This window comes from Oryx dammah, unplaced genomic scaffold (assembly GCF_014754425.2).
Source record: "Oryx dammah isolate SB20612 unplaced genomic scaffold, SCBI_Odam_1.1 HiC_scaffold_2, whole genome shotgun sequence".
Lineage (NCBI taxonomy): Eukaryota > Metazoa > Chordata > Mammalia > Artiodactyla > Bovidae > Oryx > Oryx dammah.
The window spans coordinates 178,964,890-178,988,830 of NW_024070186.1; the positions used below are offsets into that span (position 1 = coordinate 178,964,890).

The 23,941-nt window shown below is 42.1% G+C and overlaps 1 protein-coding gene across 1 annotated transcript in view; it reads left to right on the forward strand.

The window, feature by feature from the left end:
• Positions 1 to 673: 673 nt before the first annotated feature.
• The window catches only part of CACNG3 (calcium voltage-gated channel auxiliary subunit gamma 3), a 97,560-nt gene continuing 74,292 nt past the window's right edge, over positions 674 to 23,941 (forward strand). The window contains exon 1 of the mRNA XM_040257916.1: positions 674 to 1,494. Coding sequence (XP_040113850.1) covers positions 1,284 to 1,494 — 211 coding nt within the window. The 5' untranslated portion in view covers positions 674 to 1,283. The remainder of the gene's footprint in view (positions 1,495 to 23,941) is intronic.

The window sequence follows — 23,941 nt, forward strand, 5'->3', positions numbered from 1 at the left end:
AGCTCCAGAGAAAGGAGGGTAGACATATTGGTTTGTTTTCTGGGGAACCAAATTGAGACAGACTATACACAGATGTTCCTGTGACAACACTTTTTGCCCGCCCAAGTGAGCCATAGAACCGTTGCCCCGAGTCGCCGGTCCCTTTAAGAAGACTCGGTCTTCCCCAGTGGGCTCCAGCGGCGCCCGCAGCAAAAGGCAAACTTGCCTGGCTCATTGGTGGTGGGGGAAATGCCGCGTCGGGTGGGAGCTGAGAGAGCGCCAGAGTGCGCTGCAGGCTCCTTTCCCCTTCCCCTTTCCTTAACCCTTCCGGGAGCGGGCAGCGGGGGAACCGGGTCGTGCTGCAGCGCTCCTGAGGAGCCGGGGCGCTGACTGCCCTGGGCTCCCGAAACTTTGCGCGGAGCGTGGGTTGACTAGGTTGAGAAGAGCAGGTGGGCTGGCCTGGGAGGGGCGGGAGGAAGACCCACTCGTCGGTACCCCAGGTCTCTCGCCCGGGCGTTAGGAAGGCGGGGGTGCAGCAGCAGCAGAGGAGCTGTCCCTTCAGCACCACGGACCTAAAGCCTGGTCGTTAGGAAGGCGGGGGCGGGGCAACAGACCGGGAGCTGTCCCTTCAGCACCGCGGACCTTTGCCCCCCGATGAAACCTCTCGGCCCCCGCCCCAGGACTGTCTTTTCTCCAGTTTGAGCGGGGGTGTCGGGAGCAGGCGGTGAGCTTTCCTGGGAGGCTGGGGAAGCAATGAACACTCTTCTCAGCGACTCGCCTCCCAGCAGTGCTATTTTTTGCCATCCGCCCTCACCCCCAGCACACGCGCTCGCACACACACGCACGCACGCACACACACACACACACACACACACACACACACACACACACACATAGTCCTCTCTGGATTTCTTTGCCTTGAGTCTCCCGGGGCTGTGAGGAGCCAGGCGCATCTCAGATCGAGCTGGCAGCTCCAGGCTCCAGAGCCATGCCCTGCACGGACCCTCATCCTTACCAAGCTCCCGAGGAATGAAAGGAATCCAGGGACCCTCAGAAGGCAGCAGTGATGTGGACAAACCCCCTGGAGCCTGCACCCTTCCGAGGGCCATAGGCGACCCAGGGAACTGGAGAGAGCTCCAGACAGGAAAACCCAGCTTTCCCAAAGTCCCTGTGGATGCCGACAAAAGGAGACCCGAATTTTTGGAAGAGCCTGTCCTAGGTTATCCAGCTGCAGAGTGATTTTTTCCCTCTGGCATTGAATCTCCCTCTCCAACGCCCAGCCGTCCAGAGTACCATGAAGAATTATGAGGATGTGTGACAGAGGAGTCCAGATGTTGATCACTACTGTGGGAGCCTTCGCAGCTTTTAGTTTAATGACCATTGCAGTGGGCACGGACTACTGGTTATATTCCAGAGGTGTGTGCAGGACTAAATCTACAAGTGATAATGAAACCAGCAGGAAGAATGAAGAAGTAATGACCCATTCCGGGCTGTGGAGGACCTGCTGCCTAGAAGGTATTTAGTAATTCCTCTCAATGGCCCCAAACAATCCAGTTTCTGATTTTTTGCTATTCCAGTGTGTGGTTGGGGAGACGGAGGCAGTGATGGGGAAAGAGGATAGTTCGAATTATTGCCGAGAATTTGCAGATGTCCAGACTGTTCCAAGAAAGACTAATGCAGTGTGGGATGAAAGGGTTGGGTCTTGTTGGTTGTTTTTGGTATGAGCTTCATGAGATGAGATTTTGTGGCTCTCCGGGCAGCTTCTGCAGTTGAGAAAAGTCTTCAAATCTAAGATCCCCAGGCATATTGTGAACTACTTTGCTTTGATCTCTGGCTTGAGATGGGGTCTCTAGCTCTGCTTAAATTGCATTTCAGTGGGGAAGAGGTGACAGGAGAGGAAGGGAAGGAAGGGAAAGCGGCAAGGGGAGAGAGAGATTGATTATGACCTAGCCCGGCATACTCTGAGCTATTTCCTGATTTCACAACATAGTCTTATCAGTTTCTTCTGAGTTTGGTCTAGCTAGATATTTTCATGAACTTCCATTGACAATCAGTTCCAGACTAACCTATATGAACCTCTACACACACACACACATTTTATGAAAACATTAATACATATTTCTCCATTTGGGATCAAAACAAAACTTAAGTCTTGGTATTTAGTGTCCACCTGTCTTCTTTCCTAAAGCATTTGCAAAGCCAACATATATTTCTATGACATTTGCATAAGACTGATTCTCAAGAATCACAGCATACCACTTCTCATTCAAAAAACTGAAGACTCATTCTAAATTACAATGAAGAGGACAAACCAATTTTAGAATGTCAAGCCTGCCTCACTATAAACTTGCCTTCAGAACACCAGAAGTCACTCTCAGCATCATTGGGCAATGCCTGGATGTCAGTGGGAGTAAATAGAGAAGGAAATCAAAGCTCTTTAGAGACTGTGTGCCTGAGGGAAGGAACTGGATTAGAGGGGCAGAAGGGAGTTTTTTCAGGCTTCTGAGGAATCTGTGAAGCTTGTCATAGTGATGAGCAAGGAAATCTGTGTTTCCTGTGTGTTTTCCTCCCCTGGCTGCCATTGGTTCTCCATGCCTGCATTCCCACTGGCTGGCATTTGTCAGGGCTTCTTGAGAAGTTGCATTTACGTAAATTGCTTAGGAAATCATGCTATGACATCACTTGCTAGTGTAATATTGCATCATTCCCTGGCCTTCCTCCCATGATCTGACACTCTGAACAACTACTCTCCTGACTGTAGAACTACTAGAGTTGATTCTGTTTCCACCACAAATCTGCAACTGGTGGGAAGCCCAGGTAGGAAAGGATGACTTTAAATGCAACAGGATTACTGCACTTGCTGTCTGAAGACCTTGGTAATGCTGCAAACTATCTATGTGACCTTGGCTAAGACATTTACTTATCCAACCCTGAGCATATTAATCTGGTAGATGATTAATTTGGGATAGGTGTTCATGAATTAGCACTATCCAAGGGTCTTATTATATCCAATGTACTGACAGGAATTCTTTCCTAAACATTGACACAAATCTGATATCTGTGATTATTTGTGGTCAGATATGGTGAAGTCATTTACCTTAGGGAAATGCCATAATTCTCTTTCCGATGTTAATAAGGAATTGAGCCATCTTTATAAAGCTGCAATTTGGTGGATGTTTTGCTGCCTATGTGATTCTAAGGATGACATAAAAAAATCTGAGGTGGCTTCCAGGCCAAAAATGGCATATAGGTAGACTATGTTTCATTTATTTCCAAATTTTCTGCCTCTTTGATATAAATCTGGGAATACACAATTAAACCTCAGTTTTGACCTCCCTCATTAGGTCCTAAAATTCCTGAATCCTTGCTCAGAATCTCTCAACTGATGGTTTCACTGATCTCCAACATCATGTCCTACACCCACAGTTTGTACAAGGAATTGGAACCCCACCCAGGCATTCTGTGGGCTTATTGGGAGAAGTGAGGATTTGAATCAAAAAGAAATTGGATTATTCTAAGATATGTTCTTGGTCAGGCGAATTCTTCTAAGAAAATTTTCTTGCAGTCTCCTTGCAGTGTGGCCCAGGTATTTTATTTTTTACATTTGTGAAGTATTAATACAGTGAGCTGCACAAACTTTAATGAATCACAATGAAATTTTAGCTATGTGCTCACCCATATAATCAACACCAAAATAGGCCTGGCTGAAATCTGAAGCTACGATTTTCCTGCATGCAATGAACATAGCAAGTGTTCAAGGAATTTGCAGGAGCATCTGCTTTCTGCATGGGAAGACACATGCAGTAGGCAGCATCCATCTTCTGCTGGAATGAAGGTGTACAGCCATCTCCTGCTCCATTATCTCCTGTCTTCCAAAGCCTCAGCATCTTCATTTTCGGCCCTTTAAGTGTCAAAGCATAACTGGGTGGGAGAGGGCATCCATATTTTAAGAGTCATGAGAGAACGTGGCTATTTCGTACAAGAAGGAGAGAATGCTCCTGAGGGACATGACAGCTGTCTGCAAATATCTGAAGGGCTGTCATATGGAAAAGAGACTCAGAATGTTCTATGTGGCCTCAAGAGGATAGAATTAGGAGCTAGAGGAAAACAGGTTTTACCTCAGTATAAGTAACTCTCCAATATGTCATAAGAAGCTTTCAGAGGTTAGGAGTTGTCTACTACCAAAAATATTCAAGTATAAGAAAACTACATTAATTGTTTCCAGATTTAATCAGTCATCAGAATCATATAGGGAGCTTTAAAAAGTAGACAATAAGGCCCCCACAACTAGGTTCTTGGCCTCCATGGGTCTGTGGTCGGTCACTTGGAATCTTAATTTTCTGAAAGTCTTCTAAGCAATGTATGATATTAACGCCAAACCACACTGAGCATTTACAATGGGTCTGGGAATAACCATGTGTGTTAGGAAGGATCGCATCTCTCAAGTGAGAGAAGAGATGTTTCCAGTTTTCCTTTCTGTAACTCAGCAGAACATCATACATATTTAGCACTTATTATGTGCTAGGATTGTGCTAAGAACTTTGAAAAATTAACTCTTTCATCTTCAAAGGCTGTCAGGGTGGTGGGTATAAGTATTAGCCTCATTTTACAGATGAGAAAACTGACACCAGGAGAAGTTAATAGAACTTGCCCAAGGTCTCATACCTAAACTCAGCAGACACTACTTCCCCTAAGCCATGTTGCTCCACCTAGCCCTTGCTAGAGAACATTAATTCATGCTCCAGAGGATAGGTTGCTACTGGTACAAATATTAGCCTGTGAGAGAGCCCAAACACATGGGTTTTTCCATTCAGAAGCCCCAGATCTCACCATGCCTGTGCAGCATCTGCAGGGGTGTAGGAGCCACCAGACAGGCAAAAACTCAGAGGCAGTACAGGACACTGTTTGAATGAAAAAACCAATCGACCTATGTAGAGACACCCACAGTGAGAAGCCAGAACAAATGCCTGACTCATTAGCTGGAAAGCACGCTAGGCATCCACAAGGCAGTGCCCCGACCTGCTGTGTGCTTTCAATGGCGGCATGTGAATTTGAATGAGAACATGTTCAATATGTGATTCTCTCATTAAGAAGTTGTAGATATAATCAAAGGGATGTGTTTAGATAACAGAAAGACCACTGGCTTAGTAGGAAGGATGCTCCCAGGTGCTAATCACATTCCTATCTCTAGCAGTTGTGTATGTTAGTACACACAACAGTTGTATATGTCAGTTGTGTATGTTATTTCCTCCTTTGGACCTCTGTTCAGCCAGTTCTAAAGAGAAAGCTTCAGGTAAGATTAGGAAGAAACAAATCCAAACATCCCTGTGGACCAGGCAAGTAATGTAAAGTGTGAAGCACGTATTTCACAGTCCTCGTAGCTCAGTTATATTGTTGTGAGAAGAGGAGTGACGGTGCATATGAGACGTCCACGGGATTCTCCAGGCGAGAGTACTGGAGGGGTTGCCATTTCCTTTTCCAGGGGACCTTCCCGACCTAGGGATCGAACCCACGGCTCTTATGTCTCCTGCATTGGGAGTCGGGTTCTTTACCACCAGTGCCACCTGGGAAGCCCATGAGAAGATATCCAGGAACTGAGACTTGGTTTCAATGTGGTGGCAACCGAGAGTGGCGGGGACTGTGGCAAACTGGAAACAAGCGCTGTGTGTCTTGAGTTGATTTTTACTCTGGGAAAATGGATACCAAACTTGGCCCGATACTCCAAATTTTAAAAAGCCAGATGTTGAATCTTCTGACTTTTTAAATGTGCACAACTGGCTTAACTTTTTAAACACACAGTGCCAGCCAAACCAAACTCACTTTATGGCTGAATTTGACCTATGGGTTGCCTTTTGAGCCCTGAAAATGATCTAAAAGGCCTTTTAAATCCTAATTTCTGATATTTTCCTTAATGAAGTTGTCCTTCATTAAGCAAATTATCACTTTTTCAACTCATTAAAAAATTGCTACTAAGAAAAAAAAAACCCCGCTTTGGATTTTAGGATAAGGAACTTAAAATTATGAAAAAGAAGTTCAAGAAACTGATGTTTCTACTACAGATGGGCCTGGATAATATCAAACATCTGGCTGAAAAACTGGAAAAAAAAAAGTAGCCAGTCATTAGAAGTTCCCCCATATTTCCAAATCTCCAGATGGTTGACTTTTTCAGCCAGATGGGGTTCCAGCTTTATTTATGTGTTCAGAAGCCTTCGGGGAAGCTTCAAAGATGTGGTAGAGGACAGGGATGGGAGAAGGACATGAGTACTTCCTATGTACCAAGCCCATTCTAGGTGCTTTAACCTATATTAATTTACAATTTTCACATCTCCTATCTGCCCGCCAGTAGAATATAAACTCCATAACGATGGAGATTCTTGTCTACTGAGGGCACTACTATATCCCTAGAGCTTAGAAACAGTACCAAGTAGTCCCTTCTGCTCCTCTGCCCTAGATTAATGCTGTACCTCCCAGTAAATGTGGGTGCAGAATGCATCCGAACTCTCTTCCCTACTCCTGACCTTCCTGTTCCTTTCCCTCCACTTTTCTTCCTTGATCTCAAAATCCAAGAGGCAGACAAAAGAGAGAAATGGGATGGAGTCTTAAGGTAGGATGAGAGAGACTGACCATGACTGTGTTTGGGGGCAGGTCAGGATTTGGGGAAGTGGCAGAGGCTGAGGTGTGAGCATGACTGACATTCAGCCAGAAGATGTTTATATAGCCATACTAGATGTTAAAACATGGAAATACTTCCTCATCTGTTGATAAATAGTATCTGTTGGTTCCCCTTACTGATGAATTCAATAAAATTTGACATGAGCTCACTGTGTGTTTTAAGAGAATTATGTTTTTAATAATTCGAACAGTATACTCCCAACATGTGAAAATATCCCCAATAAAATGAGTCCTCACCAAAGCCCCACCACTAGCCCTTCCTCGAACCTTTCAAACATCCATTAGATCCACTAAGTAAAAAGTAAAAACCTGGCCCAGCAGGGCCATCAGGATCGTGTTCCAGCCCTATGGAAGCATAAGTTCTAACTGGCTCATCTTATGTCCTGCTGGTGGTTAAATATTTTTGGATCTTACTCTCAGCTATGCCATTCTCAATGGAAAGAATTGTTCTTTTTTCTACCTCAAATCCAGACTTCTACCTTCTGACTGTAGCATTCTACCCACCTGAGAAAGTAGATAGCCCAGATATACTTTTTGCTTCATCATTTGAGATGTTATCTCTGGATTGGAATAAAGGCAAATGACGTGCAATCCGAGGTTGGGTGATCAATGTGGGCTAGTATCGTGGATGGTTAGTGTGAGTTACCAGAACATATGGAGAAAAAAAACAACAAGAAGAAATTAGGCAGAAAGATGGGTATGCCCTTTTAATGCTTAATGTGATAGAGTAGTGTCTGACAAGCTTACTTAAATGGTCATCTAATTCCCTGGAAGTGTACCTTTGTTTGACCTAGCTTTTCTTATAGATTCAGGTCTAGCTGTATAGTTAGATGTTTACTTGTAGAAAACTTAGGAAGATGAACATTTATCTTTTCATTCAATGGAGGTACAAATAGTTTCTGTTCATTAGAGGAGATAACTCCAAATGTTGCGAACAATTTGCCCACTCCCTAGGACATTAATCAGTTTTATATATAACTTAACAATATTATTTCAGTTTTTTTCATCTAAAAAAAAAAACATAACATCTTCCTTTGAGCCAGCTTTGTCGTTCTGCTGGTTCCCTTCACTGATGAATTAAATAAAATTTGACATAAGCTCGCTGTGTATTTTAGGAGAATTATGTTTTTAACAATTGAACATTCTACCCCAACATGTGAAAGTATTCCCAATAAAACCAATGTTTCTGAGATTAAAAAGAAGCCTACATGTCTGTTGATGGATACTTGGGTTGCTTCCACATCTTGACTACTGTAAATAGTACTGCTATGAACATTGGGTTCATTTACTTTTTTTGAATTAGTGTTTTCATTTTTGAGGAGTATATAACCAGGAGTGGAATTGCAGCATTATATGATGGTTCTAGTTTTAGGTTTTTGAGGAACTTCTATGCTGTTTTCCAAAATGGCTATTCCAATTTGCATCCTCACCAGCTGTGTACAAGCATTTACTTTTTTTCACTTTCTTGCCAACATTGGTCATTTGTAGACTATTTTTTTGTGAGAGCTGCTCTGACAAGTGTGAGGTGATACCTTATTTCTCTGATTTACATTCTTCTAATAATTAATGATGTTGAGCAACTTTATTGTGCCTGTTAGCTACCTGTATGTCTGTCTTGGAAAACTAAATTCCTCTGCACATTTTTTTTGATTGGGGTACTTTTTTTTTGATATTGAATTGTATGAACAACTTGCATATTTTAGATATTAAACTTTTGTTGGTTATATCTTTTGAAAATATCTTTTTCCCTTTCTGTAAGTTATCCTTTCATTTGGTAGATTTTTGTTCTGCTATGGAAAACCTTTTAAAAATAGTTAGGTCTTATTTGTTATTTTTTTGCTAGGACTTTCCAGGTGGTTCAATGGTAAAGAATAAGCTTACAATGCAGGAGACTTGGGTTCAATTTCAGGGTCAGGAAGATCCCCTGGAGAAGGAGATGGCAACATACCCCAGTAATCTTGCCTGGGAAATCACATGGACAGAGGAACTGGACGAGCTACAGTCTATGGAGCTGCAAAAGAGTTGGATATGATTTAGTGACTAAACAGCTAGGAGATAGTTCTAAAAATATTGCTACTATATATTTAAAAGATTATTCTGCTTATGTTTTCTTCTAGGAATATTATGTTTTTAGTTCTTCCATTTAGGTGTTTAACCTATTTTCAATTTATTTTTGTATATAGTGTGAGGAAATGTTCTAGTCTTATTGATTTACATGTAACTGTCCAGTTTCCTCAGCACCACTTATTAAAAAGACTGTCTTATATGATATTATACATATTTCAATGCCATTCTCCCAAGTCATCCCACCCTCTCCCTCTCCCACAGAGTTCAAAAGCCTGTTCTATACATCTGTGTAATTAACCTCCAATTAAAATAAATAAATTTATATTTAAAAAAAAAGAAGCCTACAAAAACTCCAAGGTTGTTTTTTTCCCTTCATTCTATGACCCTGCAGAGAGCCCATTTTTCAATATAGAAGCAAATGGGCCTTTAATAATTTATGGAAGATCCCAAAGAATATTAGATAATAGCAGGGGCTTTGGGGTCAGGTAGACCTGGTTTCTTACCTGAATCCTGCCATTTTCTGGCTATAAGACTTTAGAGATTGCTAACCTCTGAGCATGAGTTTCTTTACCTGTACAACAAGGAAGCAAAAGTAGCAAGCACTTTCACCTGTTTCTGTCTTATTTCTTAATTTATGTCTTATGGTTCCTTCATACCTCTAAATAATATGTTGATTAGTAGTCCTTGATTCTCTCATTTTAGACAAGATGCATTTTCTAAGACAGATGATTTTGCTTTCTTATACTACTACCCTTCCTTTAGCACTTTTAGTTCCCCAATGAGTTACCTGTAGCTTCCAAGAAGAATCATTCACAAAGACTGAGGGCAGCTGGCATCTCATTCCTGGATGGGATACTAGCTGAGGCAGCACAAATGCTTATCTGTTCATGTACATATTTTAGCAAGGAAGTCAGAAGACAAGAGCAGGGCTGAGAGAGAGAATGGCAGTGGGGCAGCCTGTTTGGAAGGGAGAGGTCTTATGAGTTGAGTGGATCTATGGTGGATACCTGAGAGCTTATGCCATTTTGTCCATATTCCACCCAAGAGAATAGCCAGTTAGACCCTAGACAGGGCTACATGATATTCAGGAAGATTGCCCTGCAGTCTGCCGCCCTGCACAGGGCTGCCTGGCCAAGGGGTCAAGCAGGGGTTAAGAGTCAGTCCATGCACCACTCCCCAAACCACGCCTGTTGATCCAGAACTGAGTCTATTCAAACGGAGGAGGAGGACCTTAAAAGCATAAGGGTTCTATATGGGGCAACTGCAGGCCCAGCAGCATAGGGGTATGAGTTGCCAGTGATGGGAGCCAAGATGGAATGGCAAAGACTGGCCAGACTGAGGTATCTCACATCAGGGAAGGAAGTTGCAGTCGAAGGTCCACAGGGCCTCCAGTAACCAATGCACACGTTTCTAATGGGAAGTCAATGTGTTGACTCCTGCGTGAGGAGAATCTGACCATCAGTGTTAGCTGGAGGAACAGTAGCAACGAACAATAATGCTTTGCAAATCCACACACTGAGTGAAGTGGCGTTTTGGCCTTTTTTCCTTCCTGTTCTTGGCCACAGCATACTGAATTTACTCCCAAATGAAAGAGGGAAGAGTAGGGAAATAGCTTGCATCCAGGTATGCAGTTGCAAGTTTTAACAACCAACAGTGGCTGGAAAGTTATGAAATCTGCCCCGAATATCACTAAGAAAATGAGGGATTGGACATAACACAGTTGAAAGCCAAAATAAAACAGTTGCCTCATTATATGCCACTTAGTTGAGACTTATCAATAAATAGGAAATATGTCATCACATTTTGTCTCTAAAATTCTAAAAGTTGAAAACTCAATGATGTACTATGTATGTACTAGGATACCTAATTATGTTTCAGGAGTTGGCAAACTATAGCCAATGGGTCAGATTTGGCCTATGGTTTACTTTTGTGCAATCCAAAAGCTAAGACTATTTTGTACATTTTCAAATGGCAGAAAAAATTAAACAATATCCCCAAATATTTCACGACACATAAAAATGAAAAGAAATTCAAATTTCAGCATGTATATAACTCTTAGTGTTGTATATTTTAAAATCATGGGAACTTGTTTTCTTTCCTATTATGTTAATACCTATATAGTATCCTCAGTTTTGCTGCTTGGCCTGCAGAGCCTAAAATATTTACTGTCTGGCCCCTTAAGAAAAAGTAGTTTCCCAATCTCTGCTACACCTCACTGCAGAGATATGTAGGAAGCTACAATAACATTTAATTTCGAGAAGTACCCTTTGTATTCCCAAGAGTGTCGAATTTCTTTCTATTTTTTTCCGGTGCTATGTTGCCTTTATCATTGACTGTTCATCTGATCAGGTATTCAGGCATTCTGTCCTTTTTTCTTTCCTGAAGAACTCTCACTTAGTTCTTTGCCCAGGCAGTCCTTGTCCTCCTTCTGAGCCATGAAAAGTTTGAAAGTCAATGAGATCTTCCCCTCTCTAATGGTATTTAAGGAAGACAGCCCCTGCCAAGTTATGTAGGGAAAAATATCTGTTGGAGCCAGCAAGAGAAGAAAACTTTGGTAACCTGTGTTCTGGTGGCTATGAAAAAAAAAAAAAAAGATCCTAGAGGCAGATTGAAGTAGGCTCAATCAGACATGGTTACTGGGTGAGTGAGGGTGAAGAAATTAGGTCCACAAGAGGCAGCTGGTATTGAAAATCTAGACAGAGCTACTCATCCATATAGTTCCAAGAATAAGGTTCATACGATTATGAAACTCCATGAAAAACATTATATGAATGGGCACTTTTTTAGAAGTAGTTTCATTCTCCCAAAGTGTTGAGAATCACTAATACAGAGTTTAGGGCAGAGAAGATACCTGGGTTGATACTTAGGATCATCTAGGCATAGATGGTGATTGAAGACACAAGAGTACACAAGAAATGGCAGAGAAACCCCAGATGACTACAAAGAGGGAAGTTGACAGAACCTGTCTAAGTAACATTAATACTATGGGGCAAGGATCAGAAAAAAAAGTGAAAGTGTTAGTTGCTCAGTCATCTGACTCTTTCTGATCCCATGAGCTATCGTCCATCAGGCTCCTCTGTCTACGGGATTCTCCAGGAAAGAATACTGGAGTGGGTAGCCATTCCCTTCTCTAGGGGTCACCTGCATTGCAGGCAGATTATTTACCATCTGAACCATCAGGGAAGCCCCATGGATCAGAGGAACTTGTGAAAATTTAAAAACAACAAGACCAACAACAACCAGAAAAAAACAGAATTGAAGAGGAGAAAGAATTCAGGATTTAAATACCATTTTGAAGTCTACTAAGGCTTGCTCCGGAGAAGGCAACAGCAACCCACTCCAGCACTCTTGCCTGGAAAATCCCATGGATGGAGGAGCCTGGTAGGCTGCAGTCCATGGGGTCACTAGGAGTCGGACATGACTGAGCGACTTCACTTTCACTCTTCACTTTCATGCATTGGAGAAGGAAATGGCAACGCACTCCAGTGTTCTTGCCTGGAGAATCCCAGGGACCGGGGAGCCTGGAGGGCTGCCGTCTCTGGGGTCGCACAGAGTCGGACACGACTGAAGCGACTTAGCAGCAGCAGCAGCAGCAAGGCTTGCTCCAAAACGATGCAAATAAACAGAAACATCTGGTGCTAGAAGCTATCTGGCTTAGATAGCTCCTAGCAAAGTGGAGCATCAACATCAGTGGGCTACTTCCTGGGTTTGTGGGTCCCACAAAAGGGCCTGCTTCCAGGGTAGGTCTGCCCTTCCTTCTGGGATTGGTAAGCAGGTGAGATGTCAATGTGGACCCTGAAGGATGCTTCTAAGGAAGTTGCTGAAGGAGAGACTGGGTCATGAGAATCCCAGAAAGAAGTGCCAAGGAAATAGTAAAATAATAATTAGTTAACACTTAATGAACACCTTCTGTGCATGAAGCTACGATTACTGGAGCAGATTGAGCATTCATTTAGGGCTAACTCCTGAGCATTTATTTATTTATTTAACAGACACATGCTTTACGCCAAGCACTGTTGTAAGTGAGCACTTGATGAGCATTATTTAATCCTTATGCATTCTTCAGAAGGTAGCCATTACTATTCCCCCCATTTTACAAATGAAGGGATGCGGACCCAGAAGGGACATGGTTAATAAGAGGCAGAACTGGAATTCCAATCCCACCCTGTGTTGCCTTTCATTACTGTACTCTACCTGCTTGGCCTGCTTGACAGAGGATGAGATGATGGGATGGCATCATCGACTCAATGGACATGAGTTTAAGTAAGCTCTGGGAGTTGGTGATGGACAGGGAAGCTGGCATGCTGCAGTCCATGGGGTCTCAAAGAGTTGGACATGACTGAGCAACTGAACTTGACTAAGCACTTAGTATAAACAGAAGGGACTGATTCTCTTAATAGCCCTGTGGACAACCAGCAGGCCTCTCCCACCAATAATGACACTGAGGCTTGGAGAATTGACAATCACCAGCTAGGTGGTGGCAGGGCTGGGACTTGAACCAGAAAATTCACCCTAATCTCCATATTGCACTGTCTTAATACAAGGTTCAAGGCCTGGTGGGCTGGGCTTCTCTAACCTTCCCACTCCTGTATCCAGGAGACTTTGATGTTAGTCATGGCTCTGAACCATTCAACAAATGGAACTGTGGTGAAAAATAATTAACCCAGCCTTTGCCAACTTTTATTATAAAACCAGAAGCAAGGTCAAGGGAAATATATGGTAGAGTTAGTGAGACTGAAATATTGTAGCAGTAGGTTCTGAAGAAACACCACCTCTGAATCAAAGGTAAATTGAAAAGAATAAAAAGGCAACACCAAGCATTTGGAGTCTGATGCAGGATATGACACGCTTGGGGCTGACGCGCGGGGATGACCCAGAGAGATGTTGTGGGGAGGGGGGTGGGAGGGGGGTTCATGTTTGGGAACGCATGTACACCTGTGGTGGATTCATGTCAATCTATGCCAAAACCAATACAGAATTGTAAAGTAAAAATTAAAAATAAATAAATAAATTAAAAAAAAAAAAAAGACTAATGTTTCTTTTCCAGAGTTTGACTAGAGGCAGATGAGCAAACTCTTGGAGATTCTTGCATCCTCTACACTGAATTTGTGGTGTTTGCAAACTTAAGAGTGCCATTAGATTCATGGGTGTCCCACTTCCTGAGGACTAGACCTGGGCACATCAATTATCTGACTTCTTTGAGCTTTATATTCTGTGTTAGGCAGGAGGAGTCAAGGTGTCTGACTTGGGTAACTCTGGTACTTAGGGTCTGCCGCCTGATTCTCACGCAGCACCCAAGGCCAAAGACATCTTTGAAGAGCACCTGAGTCACACCAGACATGCCAAAGACTATTGTACCACCAGCTCTAGTTCTTAGGGACCTTGGGTGTGAGTAGGCTCACAATGGTCTGCTGAGGTGAGCTTGGGGCAGCAAGACTTAACACCATTGATCCACCTTTTAATTTTCATGTTGTAAGAAATACTATCACATATGTTATCTATCACATATGTTATGCTCTTTGGAGAATATGTAACATATAGCATATATGTAACATATAACACATGGAGCATGTGTAAGGTGGGTGAAGTCACTTAGTCCTGTCTGACACTTTGCGACCCTGTGGACTGTAGCCCGCCAGGCTCCTCTGTCCATGGGATTCTCCAGGCAAGAGTACTGAAGTGGGCTGCCATTTCCTTCTCCAGGGGATCTTCCCAACCCAGGGATCGAACCCGGGTCTCCTGCATTGCAGGCAGACGCTTTATCCTCTGAGCCACCAGGGATAGAGATATGTTACAGAATGTAACATATAACATATATAACATATGTTTCCTCCTCTTAAAATATTTGCTAATTTATTTTTGGCTTCATCAAGTCTTAGTTACAGCATGCAAGATCTGTGTTCTGGGAGTAGGCTTCTCTCTAGTTGTGGCACACAGGTTCAGTAGTTGTGACGCATGGGTTTAGTTGGCATATGGGTTCTCAATTCTCCAACCAGGGATCAAACCTGCATACCCTGCATTGCAAAGCAGATTCTTAACCACTGGACCACTAGGGAAGTCTCCCGGACACTTTATCCACCACATTTCCCTGAACCACTGCCTAGAACAAGAGCCTGGCACACAGTTGATGCTTAATAAATAGACATTGAATTTATTGCTTGTGAGTAAGTAATTTCATTACCTTGAGTTTCTCTGAGTGAATCCATGCTAATCCCTGACAATCGTTGTTCTGCCATTAAGTGCTTACAAACTACTTTTAAAATAATATATCCTATAATCCCTGCCACAATGAATGGTAATTCAACAGTCTGTATTTTGAGCAAGTCTGACTTGAAGATCTCAATATTGTTTGTCCATAGCTCACTTTCCATTTTTTTCCCCTCAAAGATGATCCATAATATTTTAACCGTCTCATTTAAAATTTCCCTCCATATCCTGGGTGCAAACTTGGGGAAGGAAAAAAGAAAATACATGTTGTGTGAGACATATTGTGTACAGATCTGGCAGGCACTGTTTCTATTCCTTGTGCTTCAGATTCTGTATATATTTGGTTACCTGCATATTTAGGAAATGGAATTTCCACCACTCTATATTCTGCAGCATATGCTATTCAGCATCATGCATAGCTGCCTTGGAATACAATAATACCTACCTGTTAAATTAAAGTGACTCAAAACCTCATGGGTAACAGCTGAGGTGTCTTCCATCACCTCATCTATTACAAAATTCTACTGTCACCTGTGGAAATTGATTTTGGCATTGAGCCATTAATACAGATGCATATTTACAACAAATCATTCTGACCCTTTGCAAATCACAGGACGGCAGAACCAATTAGCTGTTTATCAACTTAAAATGTCTTAAAATATGTACTACCAAGTAAGTCCCGGCTTTTCAAAATATTGCTTTTCACCAAAGATGAATCTGGCTTGCAATCAAAATGCCTTAAGTGTTTAGAGAAAAAGAAAAAGATCAAATCAACAGGCAATGATGTTAATCTGAGTCAAAGGCCTGCTGCACAGCATCATAATTGCTCTTTTCTGCTTTTTCACTCTGTGGTGAGTGATGGCTTAGCTCTGAGCAGTGGGGAAATGGCAGGGGTTGGGTTCTAAGAGATAATAAGGTCTGAACCAAGGAAAATTCATTCTGGCCCACCCCCAAAGATGATTTTCCAGTTGGAGTCCCTGAGGCTGAGCATAGGAAATGGAGAGTCTTAGTCCAAGACCGTGGACTTTCTCCAAACTCTTAAAGCAGGCAGAAGAATGGGGTTGGGAGGAGGGTGAAATTGTAAACAGCATGGTCAAGGTCAGCTTCCCTGAGAAGGTGACATTTAGCCCCAAATTTGAAAGAGGTAAGGAACCAAGTCAGGTGGGAAGAACATTCCTGCCAGGCAGAAGAAACAGCAGGTGCAAAGGTCCTGCGGGGGGATGTGCCTTGGGTGTTTAAGGAGCAAGGAAGTCAGTGTGACTGAACAGCATGAGTGAGGAGGAAGACAGAACAGATGAGGGAGATGGAGGTCGGAAGGAAGTAGTAAGAACTTGGACGTTGAGTGAACTGGAGGCCTTTAGAAGAGTTTTTAATTAATTTACTTCTTTTCTGTGTTGAGTCTTAGTTGTGGCACACAGGATCTTCCGTTACAGCACACGGATTCTCTGGCTGTGGTGCTTGGGTCAGTAGTTACAGTGGGCAGGCTTAGTTGCTTCAAGGCATGTGGAATCTTGGTTCCCTGACCAGGGATCGAACCCACATCCCCTGCAATACAAAGCAGATTCTTAACCACTGGACCACCAGGGAAGTCCCTGAAAGAGTTGAATCCCAGGAATGACATATTCTTGGATTTGCCACGTCTGAGTTTTCTTACCTGCATTATTTGCTGCTTGACAGAAGGAGAACTTTGAACTGTGACCTTTCTTGCTTCCCACCAGGCAAGAACTTCAGCTCTAACCTTTAAAACTTTCACCCTACCTGGTCCTCATGCTTCTCTAAGACTGGGCACAATGGAATAGCATCCCTTCAGCCTCCTCTTCCTTCTTCTCCTGAAAACAAGCCACGGTCCCTCACTGTTTTCAGCATCATATTTCTCACTGTGAGGAAATGGGGTTTAAACGAAATGACAATGATGTGGAAGTTCCTAATGCTTTCCGGATCTTACAAAGCTCTTGGAGTCATCATGCCTGTTGGGTAACCCCTTCCTGACTCACAGATAATCCCCGTCAGGCTGGTGTCTTCTCCGTCTGTGCTCTGGCCCCTCTTCTCAGCCTGGAGAGACAATAAGACACTTCTAAGTAAGTGGTTTGCGTTTGAGGGAACCTCCCGTCTGCCTTCTGCTCTATGAGGGCTTATTTAACACCTACTGTGTGCCAGACACTGTTCTGGGTGCTCAGGATTCAGCAGAAAATAGACAAGTTCTCATCTTCAGTAAGTTCACAGTTGTGTAGGAAAGATGCTGAGTGCACCTAGATGAACAGTTCAGGATGCTCCCGGGACATAGACCAGGGGATCCAGGATTAGGCGGGGGGAATATTCACTGTCACAGCAATGTTCTCTTAGGGCTTGTGTGTCCCCAAGGTGCCTGGCCTACAATATGTGTTCAGAACACATTTGTCAAATGCACAAAAAAACTTGTGGAGGGCACACAGAGGAGAACTGACCTCTGCCAGGTCCTGGAGGCTGGAGTAGAAATGAATTCAGAGCCCGTGGCTTTTCATCCTTCAGCAGAGGGGAAAGAGAACAGAAAAACAGTTTACCTAAAGGTCCATGGAGACTAATTGATGACACATCTGTCTCTTTTTCTAAATTCTTTGAACTTTTTTAAAAACAAATAATCTTGGATATTTGATTTTTGTCACGTTCTTTTGAGTGGCATATTTTTCCCATTGTATTTTCCTAATTAAAACACCTTGAATATAAAAGTAATAGAAAAACATATAGACAAGGCAAGGTTTCCCCTGGGCTCTTAGAGCAATCTCATCCCCTTACCCCCAGACTATTGCTACTTCAGTTTGATGAATCTCTAATAAATATTATTTCCCTTTTTTTCTGGTCTACCATGTCAAGGAGATTAGAAAGCATATATTTTTCTCTTCCAGTTCAAATTATTCATAATTTACTCAAAAGCTTTAAAATGGTATCTTACAATTTATTAAGATATTTAATCATGCATACTATTTTTAAAAATCAAATCATACAGAAGGGCTTTTAATGACAAGCATGTACTTCAAGGGGCTGCACCCCTCCCCACTTCAAGTACTACTCCTTAGAGCAAGCTTTTAAAGAAAAAAAAAATTTCTGATTCAGTTCCTCTGGTGGTTACATCCACATCTCTAAATAGTATGTTTCTTCTTTGATAAACATATTATAAACATTTTTTGATTTATAATCTATTGACTTCCTGCCATAATAGGCAAGGATTTAGCTAACTCACTCTACCCTCTGTATTGATTAGCTTTCTAATTTCTAAAAATAACATTAATCTTCATTTCTCTTTCCAGCCACCTTGGGAAAAACATCTTTGCTTCCCATTTTGCAGAATGAGGATGTACATATACCCTCCTTCCTACCCACCCATGTCTGTCAGTTATATTTGGACTTTTTCATGGTCAAGATTCACTCCATTTGCATTCTATTCTATAAATATGCTAATGTCTTCCATGCTGGGGCCATAGATTGATTCTTGAGTTTGAAAAACAAATGAACATTATTATGATTATGTAGACAATGTTTGATACAAAGCTAAGTTGTTTTCTAGGATTACATGTTTTTCTTTATGGTTTCAATGTCATTGAATTCTCTGAGTCATTCAAAGATAAATGTCCTTATGGCGTCTCCTTTCTAACGCTCAACTAGTTGTTCAAGATCATGCCATGTATTATTTGCTACAGTTTTCACTTTTCCTGGAGTTTCTCATTGACTCAAAGAGTTTTCTAACAGGTCATTTAAGAGCAAAATTAGGCTTTTTAAACAGAAGCCCTGTGGCTGGAAAAGGAACGTTTTAGAAAAATCACTCCGCCTTCTTTTTTTTTTTCCTGTTTCCTCAGTACAGGATAGTAGTTAAGAACTCAGCTCCTACAGTCAGACTACTTGGGTTCAAATCCCAGGTCAACCGCATACAGTTATATAACTTTGGATGTATCCACTAATCTCTCTGTATCTGTTTCCTCATCTATAAAGTGGTGGTTATTACTCATAACGTTGCTTCAGGGATTTAATGAGTTAGTCCTTGTATAGCACTGAGAGCAGTGCCTGGCACACGGAAGTACTAACTTGGTGTTGGTTGTTACCAACCTCCTGTGATAAGCAGATCAGACAAAATCTGCCCATTGGCACTGTTCTGCCAACAGCAGGGACTCACCCAGGCTATAGTTACCGCTGTATTGTTAGTTCCCAAGAATTTTCAGTCTTTGCTTCCCTGAGGCAAAACCAGTGGTATAGCTGATGCAGATCCTATCAAGAAACAAAACTCATGATTTTTGGTGATACATCTTGGACCTGATTCCTTTCATACTGATTGATGTAGGTGGTCAAAACGTCAGGGAATAGTATTCTAGAATATCCCCCAACTGAGCCACAGTGAGGAACAAATAGCACTTAATAAATAACAGTAGCAAGGGCATATTGAATACTTGTATGAATTATCTCCCTTAGTCCTCTCAAGAGCACTATGGGGTATTTATACCCACTTTACCAATGAGCAAATGGGATCAGATGGCAAAGAAGCTGCCTGCAATGCAGGAGACCCAGATTCAATCCCTGGGTCGGGAAGATCCCCTGGAGAAGGGAATGGCAACCCACTCCAGTATTCTTGCCTGGAGAATCCCATGGACAGAGGAGCCTGGCAGGCTACAGTCTGTGGTGTTGCCAAGAGTTAGACATGGCTGAAGCGACTTAGCACACACATGCCAATGAACAAATGGAACTCAGAGAAGTAACTGTTCAGATTCTCACAACTCGTGAGTGGTCGTAGAAGTGAGATTCAACTCTGGGTCTTTTAAATCTGAAAACTGATATCCTTAAGGCTGCTGTCAAGAGTACTCAAAATGTCTTCTGTTAACTACGGAGCCTCCCAACATCATTTCATGGGGTCTGCAAAGTCAAAACTATTTCATAGTGATAATAAAATGTGATCTGCCTTTTTCACTGTATTGACATTTGCACAGATGATCCAAAAACAAAGGTGGATAACATTCCTGGAGTCTGGAATAATGGCAAGGCGCCAAGTGGTTCCAGGTGTCATTGTGTTCACTACCACCATGCACTCACAGAGAAAGAAAGTGCTAGTTTCACTTTGCATGTAACAACCTGGGAAGGACAGGTAAAGTACTTCCACCATAAACCAAAGGCCACTGCTGGTCTCCACCAAAGGCACTTGTGCCACTGGGTTGTGAGCTGAACTAGCTGCTTTTCCCCCATGAAACACCCTATGTACTTGAAAGGACGACTGACAGGCAAATTATGGTTATTCAGACTTGGGTATTTGGCAGACATTTTCTCGAAAATGAGCTAAGTGAGCCTGTCACTTCAAGGAAAGCAACTGACAGTATTTATTGCCAAGGAAAAAAATTCAAGGTTGCAAGTAAAATTACAATTTTGTTTCTCTCTGCCCCCATAAGTGAATGCAATTTTTTTTTTCTATTTGTAATGAAATGTGCCAAATTTGGAAGGTTTGTATAACTCAGTGAGCTGATATTTCCCGAATGACCAATGCATAATGTTAAAAATGATCCCTGGATAAATGATTCATTCAAAATATAGGCTTAGAAAGAGCCATGGATTTTAATGTACTAGAGCATAAAAAGTTATTGCATATGTTTTCAAACTCCACATTGCAACTGGCCATTAAAAAAAAAAAAAACTGCTTGATGAGTTTTGGCATACTATCAAAGGAGATATCCGTGATCATCTTCAAAGGCTATTCAAATTCATTGATCTTTGCAGACCACATATTTGTATGAGGCTAGGTTTTCTTCATATATTTCAACAAAACATTTGACAACAGATCTAATGCAGAAGCATGTATGAGAACCTACCTCTTTTTTTTTTTTAATCAAGCCAGACAATAAAGAGATTTGCAAAAATGTAAAACCAAATGCCACTCTTCTCACGTTTTTTGTTCTAGAAAATAAAGCTATTTTCATATAAATGTTATTTATGTTAGCACGCAATTGGGTCTATCATTGTTTTCAAATGAATATGAATTTTTCTGAGTCTGATTTTCTAATACAGGAAATTCTGTTAGAGTTAATGCACAAAAATATCTCAATAATGTGCACAAGTGTAATAGGAGTCCTGAGACCAAAACACACAAGAATCTCTTTATAGATAAACTTTTACTCTTGTTGACAAACTTCAAGTGGTCGAGGAGAGAAACTAAAGAAGCCACATCCACACTTTTGTCAGAAACTTTCCTTCTAGTTCTGTTTTTCTTTTCCGCTGAGATCTAAAACATGGTCCCTTGGCACATTCTGGTCTCTCTGTTTTTGAGTCCTCTTTAGTTGCAGCTAAGCTCAGCCATTGTTCCCCCATCACTGGGATGGAAGAGGCAATGTGAGATTTCAGCAGGTGCTGAAAGAGGTGTCTTTGATTAAAATGCAACCCTGCTGGTATCAAGTTTGACAGGGCCCGAAGGATTCACCATATCTTGTGTCTTTGTTCACAAACACTGACAAAGCTTAGCCATGTCCTCACAAAGAAGTGAAAGCTCGGGATTTGTGGCGTGATTCCTTACATGTGAGTCAAAGCAGAGGGCAGGAAAACGGAGCTGTGAGTCCTCAGGATTCTGTGGGTAAGGATTTAAATTGATAAATTGTCTGTCTTCTACCTCAAGTTAAAGGAGACCACGTGTGAAGATGAAAAAATTCAGAAATGGAAGGGACTACTGGGAAGTTACTGAACAAGTATTTCCTTGTGCCCAGTCCCAGTGCTAGGCACTGGGAAACAAAGAGAAATGGGAAATCAGAGGGAGGTTTGGGGATGCTTCCAGAAATGGCTGTTCCTGTTTGTGTGTTGTTTTGCCAGCCCCACATCCACCCTACTTCTTCTGGTAACAGTACTCTGATTTTCTTTCCAGGGTTACCATGTCACCCTATCACTCTATCCTCTGTCCACGTGATTTGAGAGGAACTGACTCCAGTCTGGCCCTCTGGATGAGCATGTGACTCAGGAATGACCTTGACAATTATACAAAATTTAATCTAAGCAGTGGTTCTCAATATGGTATAATTTTGCTCCCCATGGGACAGACATTTGGCAATGTCTTGCAACATTTTTGGTCATCACGACTTGGTAGGAGTGTGGGGGAGTACTCTTGCATCTCATGGCATCAGGGGATGTTGCTAAATGCTCTGCAATGTGCAGGAAAGCCCCCACAGTGGAATTTTCTAGTTCTACATGTCAACAGAGCGGGGGTTGATAGCCCTGATCGAAACATAATAGGAAGCCATTGAAGGGTTTTAAGCAGAGGAGTAATGTGATGTGAACTGATGTTTTTAAAATTATAGTCAGGTGTTATGCGGGAACAGATTTTAGAGATGAAAGAGTGGGACAGGGAGCGGGTGCGGGAGTGCTATTGCGATAACCCTGGTGAGAGACTAGAAGTTTGGAAAGAAGTTTGATTTGGAAATAAACATTTGCAAATCATCAGAGGCAAAGCGTAGAGACTTAGATGAGAATAATAGCCTCCAATAAGGCTGTGAAAAAGAACAGAATAGAACCAAAGACAGAGCCTTTGGAGTCACCCATGAACAGCACGTAAAATAATGATAATATCTAACATCGTCTGACAGTTTATGCGCCAGCCACTATGCCAAGTCATTTACGTGATCGCATTTAATCCATTTATCAAAGCTTTCACCACCATTTTACAGGTAAGAAAACTTAGGCACAGAGAGGTTAAGTAACTGGCCCAAGGCCACACAGTTAGCTATTGTCCAAGACAGAATTAGGACTAAAAAGATATGACCATATTGCTTTCCCCCTTAACTACCAAGCTGCCTCCCTGGTCTAAGAATTTTCTGAGGTAAAAACTACAACTCTCACAAGAACTGAAGGATGAATGTGAGTTAGAAAATGAAAGGATGGAACAGTGTTCCGGGAAGAGGAAAACAGCACGTATGGATGTTTGGAGGCTGGCACCACAGAGGAACTAAAACACTCAGTAATGGTTGCAGGAAGGTACACATTCATAGGTGGGCCGAGTGCACAGAACGGCAGGGGCCAAGTCATGCAAATCTGGGGAGGATGTATTAGGTTAGACTTTATCCTGGGGGCAACAGGAATCCTTTGGAAAATTTAAAGTGAGAGTTTAAAAAACTTATATGAGGTATGTTCCTGGTGGTCCAGTGGTTAAGACTCCATGCTCCCAATGCAGGGGGCCTGGGTTCAATCCCTGGTCAGGGGAATAGATCCCACATGACACAACTAAGTTCCTGCCTGCTGCAACTAAGACCTGGCACAGCCAAAAGATAAATAAATGGATGAATAGTAAGAAAAAAAAAATCTGGCATGATAGTTTTCATTTTTGAGACCCATTGCAGATGGAGTGTGGACACTGGATGGGAGAATAGAAGGCCAGTTGAGAAGCTTAAATGCAATAATCCAGGAGCAATGATGGATTTCCCCTATTGGTGATGGGGAATCACATTACTTTGGGAGGTGTGTAAAAGTTGGAATCCACAGAAGTTCCTATTTGTTGCTTGTCAATTGTGAAGAAAAATAAAGTCAGGGGATTCTTGTGCTTCTAGCTTCACCTTTGGATGAGCAATGATACCTCTTACTGATGGAAATTTTGTACAGGAAGATGGTGAGTTTAGTTTTGAACAGGTTGAGTTTACAGCTTCTCATCTAACATTCAGCTGGGGGCGTTAAGAAGGTCATTGAATACACTCATCCTAAACTAGTAAGAGACGTCTTATCTAATTACTTCCCCATGTATGTAGCTAGGCTTTTTGATCAGGAAACAAATGTGTACCTTCTAACCTCTGCTAATTCTAATAGAGTCACCCTGGACAGGTCATTCAGTGAGGTTCTGTGTGACAGATTAACTGATGTTAAAAATCTGATTTCAACATCAGGAGGTCACTGCCAATCTAACTGGGCACAGATAGAGTTTACTGGGTCGTGGAAAGCAAGAAGTGTGAAACCATGTTTCAACCCCATCTGCTTCCATTGCTGACTTATTATCTGATTTGGGGTGAACATTAAAGAATCTTTTCATAATGGTGACCTT